At 41.9% G+C, this 19,323-nt stretch overlaps 1 protein-coding gene across 1 annotated transcript in view; it reads right to left on the bottom strand.

Annotated features, from left to right (window-relative positions):
- Positions 1-19,323, bottom strand: part of TRIO (trio Rho guanine nucleotide exchange factor) — a 5,137,669-nt gene that overhangs the window by 1,095,993 nt on the left and 4,022,353 nt on the right. Inside the window, exon 44 of the mRNA XM_044065600.1 lies at positions 8,716-8,766. Coding sequence (XP_043921535.1) covers positions 8,716-8,766 — 51 coding nt within the window. The remainder of the gene's footprint in view (positions 1-8,715; positions 8,767-19,323) is intronic.

Raw genomic sequence — 19,323 nt, 5'->3', positions numbered from 1 at the left:
TTGATGAAGGCATGGAGCATTATGAGTAGGGGGAGGAGCTCAAGACTCGGATCTAAAGTCTGGGAAAGTGGCCGAGTCGGATCTGATGTTGGTAAGAGACTCATTTGTGAGGAGGAATGAAAAAGGACTACAAGAGATCTGTGGGTTACATTCCAAGGCCTCTAAAATTATAAAACACAGTTTACCTTTCTCTGTGGAAGTTTCCTCACCTGTAAGGCACTCCAACTCAATACCAACCCTCAGGTGAGATCTTGGTACAGTCAGACTTACCACAGGTTCTGGAATCTCAGTGAGTGACTTACAATCAAGTGAGTATCTGTTTGGGATGATTGAGTTTTTTTGTGAGGGATGGAGGTACATCTGGGGAAGCAGAATCCACCACCTTAGAGTGGGCCATATGGTTCAGATGTTGAATCCCCAAGAAAATGTTGAGCGAGCCCAGACAGGACTGCAAAGTCTTGACACAAAGGGTTATCAAATGAAACAGGCCTTGTAGTCAAATTCTGTGCCAAGGCAGAGGTGACACTGTATATTCAGATCTTTGCACAAGATTTACCTATCACAATCGCATTTACCTCTCCTACCTGACATCTAACACAGATATAGCGCAAATAAAGGTAAATAAAAGGAAGGTTTCCCAAGGGGGTGCTTATCTGTCTTTAAAGAAGCTACAGTACAGGTGACCAAATAACCAGTCCGATGGATATGTGACCTGTGTTCAAACTGGTGGCGAGATCATCTGAGGATCTATGCTTGTATGTCCACCTACATACCCTACACTTAACAGCTGAGGTCACATATCGGACGTACAACCCAGGCGAAGTTACGCTTTGGTACCCCAGTTACATGTCCGTGTTGATAACTCATTTGTTTGGAATACTACAATGGTGATTTCAGTCAAGACATCTAAGAGCAATGGTGAAAATTTATTGAGGGAAGGTGAACAACAGTCTCCTGTACCTGCTTATATTGAAAAGGGTGTATAGATATATACATGGATCTACTGTATAAGTTCGAAAATACACTTCTTCAAACTCACACAGTAGACCCTGGGTTACGCGAAAGTGCACTTAATCAAAAGTGCACTTTTACGAAACCCGCTTCAGCGAACAGGCTACTACTAATCACAATACTCAGATAAGCCGGCTGACTGGAAAAACGGCAATGAAGGTTCCGCAGATCCTCTGATGTCCACCACAAAGCTTTTAATGTATAATAAGCAACACTGCACAATAGGTCCACATTAAGCACACACGAAACACAAAAAGATCAATGTTAAGCGCTTTCATCTGCCGATTGCAGACTTCCTCAGAACATTGCTTTTAAAATTGATCTTGATATTTAAACAGTATTTGGCGCCAAAACAACTCTGGATCGTGAAATGGTACAAGTGCCAAGTTGTGAATGGCTTTTTCTCTACTACTCAGTGTCTTCTCCAGGATGCGAGATGCGCCTTCCACTAACAGGTAGTGGAAGGCGCATCTCGCATCCTGGAGAAGACACTGAGTAGTAGAGAAAAAGCCATTCACAACTTGGCACTTGTACCATTTCACGATCCAGAGTTGTTTTGGCGCCAAATACTGTTTAAATATCAAGATCAATTTTAAAAGCAATGTTCTGAGGAAGTCTGCAATCGGCAGATGAAAGCGCTTAACATTGATCTTTTTGTGTTTCGTGTGTGCTTAATGTGGACCTATTGTGCAGTGTTGCTTATTATACATTAAAAGCTTTGTGGTGGACATCAGAGGATCTGCGGAACCTTCATTGCCGTTTTTCCAGTCAGCCGGCTTATCTGAGTATTGAGAGGCTACTACTAATGTTTAGTGCACAGTAGTTACGGACCTTAGGGTTAGGGCGTGGGTCATGGTAAGGGGATAGCTAGCAGGGCTATCCCCTTACCATGACCCACGCCCTAACCCTAAGGTCCATGACTACCGCACCACAGTGGAGGATAGCCTGTCCTCCACTGTGGTGCGGTAGTCACGGACCTTAGGGTTAGGGCACAGGTCATGGTAAGGGGATAGCTAGTAGGGCTAACCCCTTACCATGACCCGTGCCCTAACCCTAAGGGTTCGTAACTATCGCACCACAGTGGAGGACATAGCACTTTTTCCTGCTGTCCTCCACTGTGGTGCGATCCGTTCGTAGAAGCTGAGTTCGCAAAAGTGCAGTTTCGAGTAACTGAGTGGTCTAGTGCTCTTTTTCGAATACGTGATATTCGATGAAAAGCAGTAGACCCATTTTATATATATATATATATATATATATATATATATATATATATATATATATATATATATATACATACACACACACACACACACACACACACACACACACACACACACACACACACACACACACATGTACATACACACACACACACACACACTAAAAAAAGCAACTTAAAGAATTTATGTTTGACTGGGTGAGGAAAAGCAGTATATTGCTCATTGTTCTTAGGTTTACTCTTCTTTCCCACCCAAAGATTCTATCAGAAGTTCTACAATTCTGATACTTTTCCTTGCAGAAGGCATATGCAATATACTCAACCTCCTTACAAATGAGGAGATTTTGGCCTTAAAACAAAGGAAAAGGAGGCAAGAAAGATTCCTCAGTAATATCCAATGTTGATGATATATGCTGTATTTTTAGGCGACATTCACTGGCTCCTTGCTCTGTTCCTCACCTGTTAACACAATGCATACCGAATGTTCACACGTGAATTTAGTGCAATATGTAGATAGCATAACTAATGCTGTCAGCAGCAAAGATCAATCATTAGCACAAATATAAATAAATCTTACTTTATCTATGCCTGAGGTTTGGATAGACAACCAACCTATACCAGAATCCTGACAAAACTAAACAAACAGTGTTTACGTCAACTTTCATCTAATAGTCACAGTGTTATAAAATTAGTTGACTCAAATGTTACTGAAAAAACAACTTTTTTCAAACTATTTTGAAGTACTCCTAAGTAAAATGCAATTTACCAACCATATTGAAAATAGCCAACCGAGCGGCCACAGTGGTGCAGTGGTTAGCATTGTCGCCTCACAGCAAGAGGTTCCCTGGTTCGATTCTCGGCTGGGGTGCCTTCTGTACGGAGTCTGCATGTCCTTCCTGTGGTGCTTCGGTTTCCTCCCACATCCAAAAGATATGCTGTGGGTGGACTGGGCACACAAAAATTGGCCCTAGGTGTGAGTGCGTGTGTTTGCCTTCTGTGGAAGGTTGGGCGCCGGGCTGGCAATTCGACACAGTAAAACTCCACTGCCAATCATGAGCGGACAGGTGATCTGCTGTGGCGACCCCTAACCAGGAAAAGCCGAAAGAAGAAAATTGAAAATAACAAACCAAATATCCACAAGATGATTATAACAAGTCAAAAAATGTACCACAACGTCATTACATCTTTACCTCTTCAATTCTATCAGAGCTGATGTGAAATTGTCTCCAAAAGACAGATTGAAATACTTAAGGGCAGTTGCTGGAATACATAGTTTAGGAGCAAAGTTTAGCAGAGTGACAGACAAATTAATCTGACCCTCTGCACACAGACAATGACACATTCTGCTGTGGCATCCTGAAGCAAATCTAGAAACACTTTTATAAGTTGCTCATGTTTAAGAAATAAAGGAAAGGAAGAAGTGCCTGATGCAGTGTGGGCATACATTCTTGCAAAAAGTATACTTTTATTTGAAAACTGCAGGCTGTACTACGTCTCATCTGTGTGTTCACTGCTGCCAGTTTTGGTGATTTTCTTTTATTTAACATGCAATGGGTGGAGCTTTGCAGTTTATGTACTCAGTGTTGTGACATGAATCTAAGTGAATATATTTCTGAGCTTTAGCAGGTTTCCTCAACACAGGAAGAAAAGCTGTAATGAAAGACCAGTACCATGGAGGAAAAGAAACCCAAGATACATACTTTACTGGAAAAAGCTCACCCAGACTCTGCTACAACTTGCCATGAAGGAAAGTTTAGTTTGCTTTTGCTTTCTTGTATTTTGTATTACTTTACTGCTGCCTTCTATTTTGTATGTTGTGACTTTTTTTTTTTTTTTTCACTGTTTTACTTGTACTTTGCTTTTAATTGCACATTAAAACTAGGAGAGAGACCACAGCTGTCTCCTGCGAGTCGCACAAATGTTTCCCACACTGGTACGTTGTGTTCTTAAATTTAAGTCTTTCTAGTTGCCTCCCTCTTACATTAATTTAACCACATATCTCCTTACCTCTCCCTTTTCATTGGCTATTGTGAGTACGCAAAAATTACCATTTTATGAAATCACGCCTCTTCAACTATTTAAATTTACTGGCCATCCCACTGTATTCCACAGAACCAGAAACCAAAGTGCCCACCCCCTTTCAATTAATCGTTTTTCTTTTTTTTTTTTTTTTAATTAGTGGTTCTCCACTTAAGACAGCTAAAGCTTACTCTACCCTGTCTTTCATATCTAACTGCTTAGTGCACACTGCAAACCTTATATTATTAACCATCTTTTTCCATCTTATCTTTAAAATATGCAACATCTACTGCAAGACAATCAGTTACTGAAGAGCACACATGCTGCCTCACAGTAGAAATCTTGGAATTAGTGTTTCTGTTTTCTCCTGGTGAGAGAAGGAGCGCAGGAACGCTATTTCCTGGAGACTGCTGATCACCAAAAAGCCTAATAACTGCTTCACAAGTAACAGCTTGGAATTTGTGCTTATATTCTGCTCCTGGTGAAAGAAGCAGCAGAGTGCACTGATTCCTGTTTCTGGCTGGGCAGTGAGCGTGTGTCCTCAACGTTCCTGACTGGTCTGGTTGCTATTCAGGGCATCTACCAGGAAAACACTACAAACAAGCCTACAGATCCTTGCATCATCCAGGAATAGACTGTGGATCACCAAATAGGCTGTGGCCTGCTTCTCAGATTGGGATTGGTATTAAGGTTTTGCTTCTGTTGAGAGAAGAAACAAAGGAACATTGCATCACAGCGGAGTGAGGCTGTGGTGAGACCAGTAGTAGCCATTCAAGTGACTCCCCCATTTTCACCATTCTTGACAAGCTAAGTCTTTGTTTTCATTACATAATGCTTGAAATATTTCTAAATTCAGAATATTTGTCTAAATTCTTCATCCATAAAATTTCAGGGTCTGCTTACTAGTTTCCCCTCAAGTGTTCGGCAGTGCCCTCCAAACACACAGACACCTTGAGCGACATCTTTCCTTTAAACACGACTAAGATTTCGCCAATACCTAAGGTGCACACAGGATAACTAGTTTGCAGTGACAAGCAGTGTCCCCAAAGTTGCAAACCAGATACTCCTGACATTGCTTTATGTTCTCACTCCAACTGTTTGATCAATACAAGGGTCTGTTGCCATGAATATGAACTTTCCCATGATCTCCGTCTCACTCCAACTGTTTGATCAATACAAGGGTCTGTTGCCATGAATATGAACTTTCCCATGATCTCCGTAACCAGCTTGTTGATATGGGCATCCTGAGGCAACGCAGAAATTGCCTCATTTACTGACAACTAGTTAATTCTTACAAACTGACATGGTATGTCAGAGATGTATTTACACAATGTCAACGGAGGCAAAGCTCTCACATAAACGTACTCCTAATGGCAATAAGGTTGTCGGAAGTATACACATTGCACCCATCACATACAATTCAAAGCAGATATATAGACCTATATATGCTGAGACACTTAAATGTAATCTTCCTAAACCCCAAAGACCTCCTAGATAAAGTACACACAACGGACACCCTCAGCAGCCCCGAATGCACTCTTTCATAACATATCATGAAGTCTCTAATTTTTAAGCCAATAAGGCAAGTTACCACACAATCCTACACTCTCGTCATTGGTGACTCCATCATGAGACACACTGATGTCCCTCTCACCAGGCTGAGTAAGGGAAAGTCACAGTCAGTTGCTTATCAGGGCCTAGGATCCACCCCAATATGCAACCACCCAGGTCACTAAACCACACGTACCAGTATGACTCATAGTCCATGTGGGTGTAAATGACCTGCTACATACATCCCTAGACTACATGAAGAGAGACATCATGAAGCTCTCGGAATGTGAGTCCCAGGCAGGTATGAGCCCAGCACTGTGTAGCATTTTACCTTCTCCAACAAAAGATGTCTTTAATAACTGTATTACTTTCTAGTGTCATTCTAATGGGGTACAATATCTGTCAGCATGAAAGCAGATGGTCAACAGACCACACTGCTTTGCCAGGATGGTCTGCACCTTCCCCTCTAGACTTTCAAATATTACCTAAAACATTGTCTTCCTCCATAGTGCCTTTTTTAGGCAATGCCAAACTGAAAGTACTTCTGACATACCAAATCAAAACTAATAAAATCTAAAGGTATTACACTGCTCAATGCTAGGAGTCTAAACAAAAAACTTCACTCCCTTGAAGTTCTCCTCATCCTACAGAATGCTGATGTCTGTGCAGTCACTGAGACATGGTTTAAGGCCACAGACAGCACACCAACAGTGCAAGGTTATAATGCCTTTGACACATTTAGACCAGTTACTACACAGAGAGAGAGACTAAAGGTGGGGGTGTCTCGATTTACATCAAAAATAAACATACCGCAAGGCTGGTCAATCAAGACAATGCACTTGAGGTACTCCATGTTCAAATTACCATAGGCAAAATCCAATACCACTTCTTTGCAAGCTATAGGTCCCCTCTCTATGACCCAGAAACCCATACCATGTATTTCAAGTTATTGAAAACATTCACCATCCAACCCAATACAGGTTCACAATCCCTAATCCCAAATCCTTGGGACCAGCTGTGTTTCGAATTCCGGAATCTTTCGGATTTGACAGTCCTCAGGCAACGAATTATAAATACAGTTTAATTAGAAGTCAAAAATTACAATTAATGTTTACTGCTAGTAGTCAATGACAAGACAGTAGTGAAACTACATTGCATAAATCCTGTATGCTGTGCTATGAAGAAGTGAAATGACTCCTCTTCAAAATTCAGGTGTACATTTATTTAGAATAAGAGTCGAGATTGTTCAAAATGCTCACTGATCCTCCACACACACACACACACACACACACACACACACACACACACACACACACACACACACACACACTAACTAGGCATACCCAACAAATGGCACATCCACAGAGGTTCCTCACTAAAAGAATACAGTGCATAAGTAAAATGCCCTATGCAGACCGCCTCAAGGCACTATCCCTATATTCTCTCTCCTACAGGCTGTTAAGGGGAGACACATGCCTTTCATACAGGGCATCGTCAGACCCCACTCTGATGGACCAACTGCACATCTGCAAAACAAACAGCACCAGAATTACCCATTTTATAAACCTTGGTTGTGATATAAAGAGGACCTGCTGGTGAGAAAGGTATGTATCCCAGAAACTACTCAGTCTCTGGAACAGGCTCTCCATCCACATGAAGCAGAGTCTCTCTCTAACCCAATTCAAGTGCAACTTGGACAACTGGATGGGGAACAGGAAATACATCCCTCATTTGGCACCTGTGTCTCTAATGGACACACGCAACCTGTAAATGGTTCATCTCCCAGGCCCCTGCTTGAAAACGTTTCATCTCCCAAGCCCCTGCTTACACTTATCAAGGATACCAGAACCGGTCAGATTTTGGATACAAAGCTAGGCTTAAAAAGGCCCTTGTGGTCATTAGCCTAGTAAACACCAATGAACCTATAAAAAAAATGGCCTGAACTGTTGCTAATTTTAGTAGGCCATGGTCACACAGTAAGACTAAATTCCATACACCATGAACATGGATTAGCTTACCACTTTTTAGAAAGCACCCTTAAGGAACTAAAACAGTGAAGCTTCTTTTCAGAAGAAACAGAGGAGGAAGATGACTGGTACCTTTAAAGGGCCCCAGAGAGTCTTCCATTTGTGAGTGAAGATAGATTCCTGAAATCCTTTGACTAGGCAGTGAGCCCATATTATTTTACTATTTTCTGACAGCAGTCAATGGACGTAGTTTAAACTTTTAATAATGTTTCCATCTTAATTACTGAAAACATTACTCATAAATAATGCACTTTTAAAAAAAAGTAAACTTCAGGAGTGCTGCAGTGACTTGGCTCTAAAGTGAGGATCATCAGAACATAACTGCCAGTGTAGAAGATTACGGCTCTGAGATGTTAATGAGCTGCTTCCTCTAGTCAAGGGTACACAGGGTTTGATTCCTTCCACCTCCATTTACTACTGTATAACTCTCATCAAGTCACTTAACCGGATAGTGCTCTAGAGTCACCCCCTGAAAAGGGAAACTTTGTTAACCCAGTAAATCCACTGACCAAATATACAAAAAGAATCAAACAGAGGTAAAAAGCAGACAGGCCTGAAGACACACTGCTGACAATGAAGACTGAAGAGCCTAAAGTTTGGCATGCCTGAAGAAAAGTTAAATCTCATTAATAAGTGAGTTCTCCATTAGGGGGGGAATATTCAAAAAAGAAAGGATCTGCTGGTAGAGATCATACAGAAGAATGCCTATTAAATGAATTGCAATCATCATCTAGGTTTACATAAAAGCAATAGCAATAATCAGAGAAATTGCAAATATACAAAGTGCTATATCAGTCTTCAAAGCTACTTAGCACTTGTTGACAAGACCCATTACTACTCTCATGTACTGCTGCGTCCAAACAGAAGTGGTCATCAAGAAGTCCATACCTCAAGCTCTTCTGTACTAAGACCAGCCTTTCTGGAGCATTTCAAGAAGTCCTAAAAAGAAAAAAAAAAAAACAATTAATTCATGTACTTCCAGGCAAGTACAAATCAAATAAATTCAGAAAGTAGTCAACGTACAGTACCAAAAATATCACAATGACAACTACAAAAAATACAGTACAGCTGTGTAAAATCTTATCATAGCAGTAGATGTTCCTTTCTTCACTTTTACAGTATTCTTTACAAGTAGCCCAACATCCAGACTTGGAATACAGAAACAGGTAACTGCAAAAACAGGAATGCAGGCAAGAGGGCTTGAGGCACGCACACAGTAGTAGTTTCCAAAGTTTATTCTTCAGACTTTGCTTCAAACAAACGATAAAGACAATAGTAAACAGTAACCATAAAGTGCTTTTCGTCTCACCCCTTAGTGAGACTTCATCAGACAGTTGCAACAAGAATGTTTCAAACAGTAAATACAAATTCAAACCACATCAACTTCCTCCAAGCAAAAGACAAGCCCGCCCCCAAGGTAAGCAGGAAATAACAATTAACCCACTGTATGCTTCTTTAAAAATCCAGCTTCTTGTAAAACAAGTATGTGTGTAGTAAATATATTTGTATATGTGTAAATATAAATATAGCTCATCAGTTCGAAAACACTCTTAAAAGACATTTTAAAAGTATATTCAGAAATATTTAAAAACCATGCTAACATTAAAATCAACAGTTAAGATAACAGTAAAAAATGAGAAGTCAAGAATGAAGTGTAAAATTGAAAGCAGTATAAAATAAAATACTTTACCACTGTGTGAAAAAGTATTAAAATCTTAAATAAAACACTTATATTAGCCCCATGTTGTCTGAATTTAAAACCATCAAGCTGAAAATCTATAAAGACTGGAGCAGAGAAAACATGGTGAATATGATAAAAGGTGGAGTAAGTGTGTACACATTCACATAAAAGTACAATTGTGTACACTTACCATAAATGCAGATGTTCGAATGTATTCACTGTTGCAGTCATTACATTTGGGTAATCTGCTGGCAGGTTTCCCTCAGTTGGCCTGAATAACAAAGTCTTGGGTCCTGCGTCGGTTGCTGTCTCCTCTTCCATGACGTCAGGTCGTCAGGAGTATAAAACATGCAGCCGACCGCATTTTAATCAGTTTTTCTTGCCCCAGATGTCAGGTGCCCCCCAAATGGGGAGCAAAATTATATGTATAAACAGTAAATATATAAATGCACCTTAGAAACAAAAAATTTACCTTCAACTAAAAGCAAATACACTACAAAGGCTTTTGAGTATAGTGAAGGAAAGAAAAGGTATAGAAAAGGGGGCTGGCGGGTGGGTAACCCAGACTGCTACAGTGAATACACTCGAACATCTACATTTATGGTAAGTGTGCACAACTGTACTATGTTCTTCGTGTTTCACTGTTGCAGTCATCACATTTGGGTAGAATCCCAAAGCGATCAATGGGAGGATGGAACTAAACAGCATTAGGAGCAGCTATAAGGCCCTGCAGGACTGCAGTGGCAAAGCCTGGTCTGGATTTAGAGAAGAGAGGTAAATGATAATGCTTTGTGAACGTATGAACTGAGCTCCAAGTAGCAGCTTCTAGAATGTCTCTGGTAGGGACCCCTCTGAGGAAAGTCATTGAGACTGCTTACTGTAGGGTTGTGCTTTGTTACCTCCAAATTTGGAGGTGGAGGCACCCCATTGCTTAGACCTGCAAGATCCCTGTGAATGATACCTGGAGCCTTTTGAGTGCCTGGGTGTGCCCTGAGTGGCTCTGCTGGAGACAGGAAAGGACCAATTCTTAATAGGCCAGTGCCTACTGAACTTGGGTGGCTACACATGCAAGACATCTTTTACAGTTTGCATACATTTAGCTTTGTCTTCCATTTTCTTTAAAACCTCTTCTGCCTTATTACCAAACAGACTATCATGCTGTAAAGGGCATCCAAAACCTTAGGTTTAGTTCACAATGACAAAAAATACACTGAACCCGCAGATATTGCCAACATTCTGGCAGACAGGTTCAGTGCAAATGTCTCCCCTCCCTCACCCCCAAAAGAGGAAATACTTATCCCAGCTGAATGTAACCTCCCTGTCATCTCAGATGTCCAGGTGAGAACCGCCCTCAGCAAAAAACACAGCATCAATGGGACCTGACGGTATCCCGGGTTGCGTGCTACGTGAACTCCAAGAGGAGCTAAACCCGCACATAAAAATGCTATTTAACCTTAGCCTTACTACAGGATATGTACCTGAACACTGGCGTACAGCAACAGTGGTCCCACTCCACAAAGGAGGCACCTCTACAGACCCTGGTAACTACCACCCCATAAGCTTAACCAGCCTGGTCTGCAAAGCTATGGAAAGAATCATTATGGAACTCATAAAAAGAGACATTGGGGACCTACAGACACTTGATCCCACCCAGTTCGGCTTTGTAAAGGGCAGATCCTGCCTTTTGAACCTGGTTGACTTTTTCGAAACAGTCACTAGAGCCATTGACGAGGGCAAAGCAGTAAATACATCCTACCTGGACTTGGCTAAAGCTTTCGACACAATACCCCACTCAGGCATCATAGATAAGCTCAACAGCTTAAATGTAAATCCATGTGTCACAAGATGGGTTGCAAACTGGCTAAAGGATAGAACCCATAAAGTCAAAATCGCTGGAGCCATGTCAGACTCAAAGCCAGTCATAAGTGGTGTCCCACAGGGCTCTGTCCTGGGACCCCTCTTGTTCGGCATTTATTTCTCAGATGTGAAAGCAAACATGGGAGGGTTGTGGCAGACAAAGTTCGCAGATGACTGCAAACTAGGCGCCACATTCGATACACCAGCTGACACATACATCCTACAGAAAGGCCTCATTGAAACGGACAACTGGTGCCGGAGTCATGGCCTTAAACTAAATGCCAAAAAATGTATAGTCATCCCCTTTGGGAAAAACAAAGTACCCACAAATTATCACATAGACAGTAACACACTGAGTATGGAAAAAGTAATCAAGAGACCTGGGGACCCAAGTCGATAGTGACTTCTCATTTGACACCCACGTTGCCAAAGTGGTTAGAAAGACTTTCTACCTTGCCCACCTTATCATGCAGGGATTCACATCCAGATCAAAGGAGGTCATTGTACCCCTGTACTCCTCCCTTATCAGGCCCATGATTGAGTACAATGCCCCATTTCGTATGTACCTCACCCGGCACATGCAACAGCTGGAGAGACCCCAAAAGTACCTCACCAAGAGGATCAAGGGTCTCCAACATATGTCATATGCTGCCAGACTAAAGAAACTCCAGCTCTATTCAGTAGCATACCGCCTACTCAGAGGTGATCTGTGCCTGACGTACAAGGCCATGTCCAATCAGAAATTGATGGACATGCTCCACCTCAAAAAATCCAAATCCATCAGAACCACGACAGCTAAAGATTTAAACCTCAGCACAAATATGAATAGGACATGCTGGAGGGACAGATTCATAACTCAGAGGCTTCCCATACTCTGGAAAAGAATCCCAGTTCATGTTAGGCAGAGCCCCTCACTGACTCTCTTCAAGAGAAATCTTGACGAGTGGATGGGAGATCGTAGGTTTACCCCGGGGGTCATCTCTGTGTCACTACTTGACAGAGGCACAGTAAACTAATTCTATTTTGTAAGGGGGTCTTCACTGTGTCACTACTAGACAGAGGCACAGTATTCTAAATCTATTCTGTACACTTTTGTACCATTACATGGGGTGGCGAAAGCCACATCACTATGGCTAGGCTTATAAATGCCCCAGGGCAGATAGCCTAGTACTAAACTATGAAACTATGATCAGGCAGATTTTGCTCCTTGAACCAGGCATGCTTTCTTATCACAGATCCAGTTACGGCGGCCCTGCAAGAGGCCTCCAAGGAATCAAAACCACATTGCAAAGTATGCTTTCCAACCTGTTTTGCTGAATGCAATAAATCCTGTAACTCTTTATTTTCCACACAATCAGAAATCAACATCATTTTCTGTTTCAGTACGCCCATAACATGCTGTTTAAGCATATGAAACTGGCAGTTTAAAGTCCTGATTGCAAAGGTTGCAGACATATAAACCTTCTTACCCAATCTATCCAGCGCCCTGGAATCTCTATCAGAAGGGGTAGGATTTCTGGCTGTAGAAGCCTTAACACTTGGAACCCTAAGAAAAAATTTCAGGATCAGCAGCAGGATTTTTGAAAAGAAATTTGTGGGAGTCAGGAACCCTGTAATATCTGTCTGGCTTACTAGGAGCGGGAGGCAGGGAATCAGGAGCCATGCTTGATTCCGAGAACACATCATCAACAATATCTAATACAGGAGGTATTGCCAAAGGCCTATGCTGAGGAAGAAGGAAATCCCTTAGCCTCTTTTTTGATTCAGAGAAGTCCTGACTCTCCCAGTAAAAGTGTTTCCTTAAAGTATGCAAAGTCTCACCAAAAGAGTAATTCTCAGGAGGAGATGCAGATGGGATGGATTCCTCTGCATCTGAATCCTCATAAGGTGGAATAGAAAATTCCTGATCAGAAGAAATGGAAACCTGATCTGAAGATTCATAATCAGTGCCTTGCCTAGGCCTCTTAGCGGGGGGTGGGAACCACTGATCAAGGTAATTAAATCCTCAGCCATTTTGATCATTTGTTTTTTAGGCAAAGGGGTCTGAGCACGTGGCTCATGCATCATTTTTTTAGACGTAGAAGTTGTTTTTCACCTTGGTTTTGTTGCTGGTGTTGGTTTAATGTAGAAATGTTGAGGCCTGAAAACACCCTCAGAAGCTGGTGCCTGCTCAGCGGCTCTGGACCCATCCAAGGGAGAGACATCTGCGGGTTCAATATTTTGCGAATCTCGTGACATACCGGACTCCAAATGGGTCTCGGTAGAGGCCTGCGACTCAAAAGTAGCGGGTATCAGGGGCTGCAAAAGCACCTCACTGAGTACAGGTGAACCAGCGACTGGCTTAGGAGAAGCTTCGTCATCGGTTTTGGACCTCGGCGGTCTGTCTTTTTCCTTACGTTTTTTGTGAACTCCGGTAGTCGGATTGCTAACCGATGACATTTCAGGGTAGTTAAATCTTGAACCAAAATATTTAGAAGGAAAAATATACCAACGCTTAATAGTGCGTTGGTTAAGTTTAGCACAAAACTGACAGCAAGGCACGTTGTGATCAGGGCCTAGGCAAGGAATACAGTACAAATGAAAATCCTTATGAGGTATTTGCTTCCCACAAGTAATGCAATTATTAACTTGTACTGACATTGGAAAGGAGCAAGAAAAAGTTTCCCCAACAGGGTACTTAGCTTTAGTTTTTAGACTTCGGTTCTGAAACTCGAAAATGAAAATTTCAGGAATCGGCCGACTCGCACTTGTGAACTGCTTCTGCTTCGGGCACTGTGCGGCAAGAAAGACGGATTAAAATGGTGTCGGCTGCATGTTTTAAACCCCTGACGACCTGACATCATGGAAGAGGAGACAGCAACCAACGCAGGACCCAAGACTTTGTTATTCAGGCCGACTGAGGGCAACCTGCCAGCAGATTACCCAAATGTAATGACTGCAACAGTGAAACACGAAGAACATCAACTCTAATATGGCAACTTCGTACCAGGGCCTGCTACCTGCCAGTACTGAATGAAGTTTATTCCATATCTTGCATCCTTAAACTAAAGAGTTTAATAAGGTGAATATATACCTTATTCACTTCCGTCTGCAAGAAAGGTTTCACATTTTTGCTTAAACAGGGTATGTTAAATATTTATCTAGTTAAAAATGTATTTACTTGTTTAGTTATGTATATACATGTTTACACATACACATGGTTTTTCACATTCACTCAGTTATCTATACATGAATGTATCTGCATTTAGAGTTGTTTATGTGAATGTGTACACTCTTACTCCACCTTTTATCATATTCACCGGACGTCCTTTACAGGATTGTTTTCTCTGCTCCAGTCTTTACAGCTTTTCAGCTTGATGGTTTTAAATTCAGACAACATGGGGCTAATATGTTTTATTATATTTTTTCATCCCACTTTTTAGAACTTTCATAATTAACTACTACTGAAAATTATTTAAGATTTTAATACTTTTTCACACAGTGGTAAAGTATTTTATTTTATACTATTTTCAATTTAACACTTCATTCTTGGCTTCTCACTTTTTACTGTTATCTTAACTATTGGTTTTAATGCTAGCATGGTTTCTAAATATTTCTGAATATACTTTTAAAAGGTCTTTTAAGAGTTGTTTTTGAACTGCTGAGCTATATTTATATTTACACACACACACATATATATATATATATATATATATATATATATTTACTGCACACACACACACACACACACACACTTGCTTTACAAGAAGCTGGATTTTTAAAGAAGCATAAAATGGGTTAATTATTTCCTGCTTACCTTGAAGGTGGGCTTGTCTTTTGCTTGGAGGAAGTTGATGTGGTTTAAATTTGTATTTACTGTTTGAAACATTCTTGTTGCAACTGTCTGATGAAGTCTCACTAAGGGGTGAGACGAAAAGTGCTTTATGGTTACTGTTTTTTATTGTTTTTATTGTTTGAAGCAAAGTCTGAAGAATAAACTTTGGAAACTACTACTATGTGCGTGCCTCAAACCCTCTTGACTGCATTCCTGTTTTTGTAGCCCAACATCCACCCATTATACCAAAGCCTTAGGATTTTTATAGATGTAAGTCATGCACATTTTCCCTGCTTAAGTCACGGGGCACAAAGGTGAAGATGACGTACGGACGTACATTCCTCAGAACTGAGCAGCCTCAAGAGGAAAAACACTCCAAGGAAGGAGGAGGAATAGGTGCATCCAGAAAGACAAAAGGAAAGGAATTCCAGGCCAGGAAGACAGACGGAAAGGAGCAGACCAAAAGAGGGAGGAGGGACAGAGCGAATATTACAACAGTGAAGAGAAGGAGATCTACTGTTATGGTACGACTTTACACAACTGTACTATGTCCTTCCATATCACTGCTGCAGTATTCTTTACAAAAGCTCAAGAGTAAACTTTGGAAGAGGAAGGCACAGTGGAGCCTTCAAGAAACCAATGGAGGATAGCTCTGGCAAAGCCAATTCTTGCTCTGGAAACAGCCAATTTGTAATGCTTAATGAAAGAATGAAAAGAAGTTTAAGTAACAGCCTCACTGCCTCAAGGATGGAAATCATATCCAATCCTTTGAAAAAAAACACCAGAGGAAGCCATAGGCCTAGTAGAATGAGTCTTACAGAGGCAGAAAAACATTTTCCATGAAAGGAGCAACAAAAGGAAATGGCCTTAGACATCTAGGAGGGTATGGCTTGCTTAGAAACAGCCAAACCTACAGATCTGGAATAAAAGGAAATAAAAAGTTGCTCAGTCTTGGGAATGACCTTACTCTTACCCAAATAATATCTGAGCTGTCTATGCAAATCCAAGCTGTGAAGAAACTTCTCACTAGCAGACTACAGAGAAGGAAATAAAAAGTGCAAATTATTAGACTTGATTAAGGGGCTATTTGTTAACCAACTTAAGCATAAAAGAAAGGATTAGTATGAAGAGAGACACTGTCACTATGAAAAAACAAAAATGGAGGAACACCCACAAAAGCTTGGAGTTCAGATACTCTCTTAGCTGAAGTAAAAGCCATAGGAAGTACAGTCTTCCATGTACAACGTTATAAGGAAACTGAAGCTGCAGGCTCAAAAGGAGCTTGAGTCAATTTTCAGATATAAAATTAAAGGTCCCAGGAAGGTGGAATAGGCTTCCTGGGAGGCCTGGTGTGATGAATGCATTTAAGAAATTGCTTAACCACAAACATAGAGGCCAGAGGAGGGGTTGATGGCAAACAAGCAAAAACAGATGAGAGGTGAGACTTAACAAAAGAATACGCTAACCCAGCATGCATCAATTCACACAGAGAGAGAACCAGAAGGATCTCCAAAAAAAGTGGATGCTGGTTACGAGCAAGACACCAAACAGAAAATATCTTTCTTTTGGATACATAGGATTTCCTGGTAGGGGGTTTCCTGGCTTTCTGCAGGACCTGAAGCAGGTCCTCAGAAAAGAGTCCCTAAAAGGGATCAAAACCCTATCAGCCAGAATGTCAACTGCAGAGTGAAAAAGTAAGGACTGAGCCCTTATCTTACATTAGTAGGTCCATCCTGTGAGGCTACTTGTGGTGACTGCCCCTCGCTGGGTGAAGAAGGGGGAGCCAATGCTGTCTGGGCCAAAACAGAGTTTGAAAAGGCATCCAGAAGAGCAATCAAGACTGGAGGTACATCAGAGGGCTGAGGAGACTCCATCTGGAGGAGCTCGTAGCACCTTTTTTGAATGTCAGAAACCTGAGAACATTTAAATTAATCCATTATAAGAAATAGTATCCACCAAAGGACAGTTCTTCAAAGGGAAAGTCTGAGTTAACAGAGTCTTCCTCCTCAGAGCCATAATCCAAGGGAGAAGGGATCTGAGAGTAATATGCCAAACACTCTTCCCAGAATCATAGGTTCATACTAGGCTATCTGCCCTAGGGCATTTATAAGCCTAGCCAGAGTGTGTTTGGCTTTCGCCACCCATTTTAAATTAATTTTGCTATGCCCTTTTTCGAGGTTAGTATACTGTGCCTCTGTCTAACAGTGATACAGAAGTGATACCCGGGGTAAACCTACGATCCCCCATCCACTCATCAAGATTCCTCTTGAAGAGAGTCAATAAGGGACTCTGCCTAACCTGGACTGGGATTTTATTCCAGAGTGAAGGGAGCCTCTGGGTTATGAATCTGTCCCTCCAGCATGTCCTATTTATTTCAGTGCTGAGGTTCAAGTCTCTCGCGCGCGTAGCTCGATGGGATTTGGATTTTCTGAGGTGCAGCATGTCCATTAATTCTGGGTTGGAAATGGCTTTATACGTCAGGCACAGATCGCCTCTGAGCAGGCGGTATGCCACTGAGTAGAGCTGGAGTTTCTTTAACCGGGCAGCATATGGCATCGGTTTGAGCCCTTTGATCCTTTTGGTGAGGTACTTTTGGGGTCTTTCCAGTTGCTGTAGGTGTCTGGTAAGGTACATCCCAAAAGGGGCATTGTACTCAATTATGGGCCTGATGAGGGATGAGTAAAGAGGCACGATGACCTCCCCTGATCTAGATGTGAATCCCTTCATGATTAGGTGGGCTATATAAAATGTTTTTCTAACCACTTTGGCCATGTGGTTGTCAAATGAGAGATTGCTATCAACTTGTGTCCCCGGGTACCTAATTACTTCTTCCGTACTTAATGGATTACCACTTATGTGGTAATTTGTGGGCACTTTGTTTTTGCCAAAGGGGATGACTATACACTTTTTGGCGTTTAGCTTGAGGCCATGGCTCTGGCACCAGTTGTCTGTTTCTATGAGGCCCTTTTGGAAGATGCTTGTGTCGGCTGGAGAGTCAACTATGGCGCCCAGTTTGCAGTCATCTGCGAACTTGGTCAGCCACAGTCCTTCCGTGTTGGCCTGTACCTCTGAGAAATATATACCGAAGAAGAGAGGTCCCAGGACTGAGCCTTGTGGGACGCCACTTGTAACTGGTTTGGAGTCTGACATGGCTCCAGCAATTCTAACCATGTGAGTTCTGTCCTTGAGCCAGTTTGCAACCCATCTTAGTGACAAAGGGGTTTATATTTAAGCTGGTGAGCTTATCTATAATGCCCGAATGGGGTACTGTATCGAAGGCTTTTGCGAGGTCCAGGTAGGCTGTGTGGACCACCTTCCCCTCGTCAATGGCCTTGGTAACTATTTCAAAGAAATCGACCAGGTTTAAGAGGCAGGATCTGCCCTTAACAAAGCCAAACTGGGTAGGATCCAGTGTCTGTAGGTCCCCAATATCTTTATTTATAAGGTCCATAATGATCCTTTCCATAGCTTTGCAGACCAAGCTAGTCAGGCTTATGGGGCGATAGTTTCCAGGATCCGTTGAGGCACCACCTTTGTGGAGAGGGACCACCGTTGCTGTACGCCACTCTTTGGGTACATAACCTGTAGTAAGGCTGAGATTGAACAGTAGTTTTATGCTTGGGTTTAGCTCTTCTTGGAGTTCATGTAGGACGCAGCCCGGGGCACCGTCTGGTCCCACTGATGCTGTGTTTTTTGCTTTGGAGAGGGCGGCTCTTACCTGAGCATCTGAGATGTCAGGGGGGGCAGCACTCTGCTGGGATAGATATTTGCCTTTTTGGTGGGGAGTTTGTGCTGAACCTGTCAGCTAGGATGTTGGCAATGTCTGTGGGTTCGGTGTATTTTTTGTCATTTTGGACTAATTATGATCATATCTGGGAATTCCCACCCAGGTTCCTAACATAACTAAAGAAAGCCTTGTGATTATCTTCAGTATCCTGTGCAATTTTTCTCTCAAAGCTGGTCTTAGACGATTTTATGAGTGCCTGTAGTTTTTTGCTAATACTGATCAGAGATGCCTTCCCTTTTTTGGGATTTTGCTCTATCATGTAGTAGCTTCCTCCTTCTATTCTATAGTCTGTTTATGGCTGGGGTCCACCAGACAGGACGTCTGCCTTTGGAGGACTGGGTCTTGGTTTTATTTGGA

The sequence above is a fragment of the Protopterus annectens genome, chromosome 3.part0, assembly GCF_019279795.1.
Source record: "Protopterus annectens isolate FY-2018-M chromosome 3.part0, PAN1.0, whole genome shotgun sequence".
NCBI lineage: Eukaryota > Metazoa > Chordata > Ceratodontiformes > Protopteridae > Protopterus > Protopterus annectens.
Note: the sequence above shows the minus strand (reverse complement) of the source record. Positions and strands in the feature narration are given on the sequence as shown.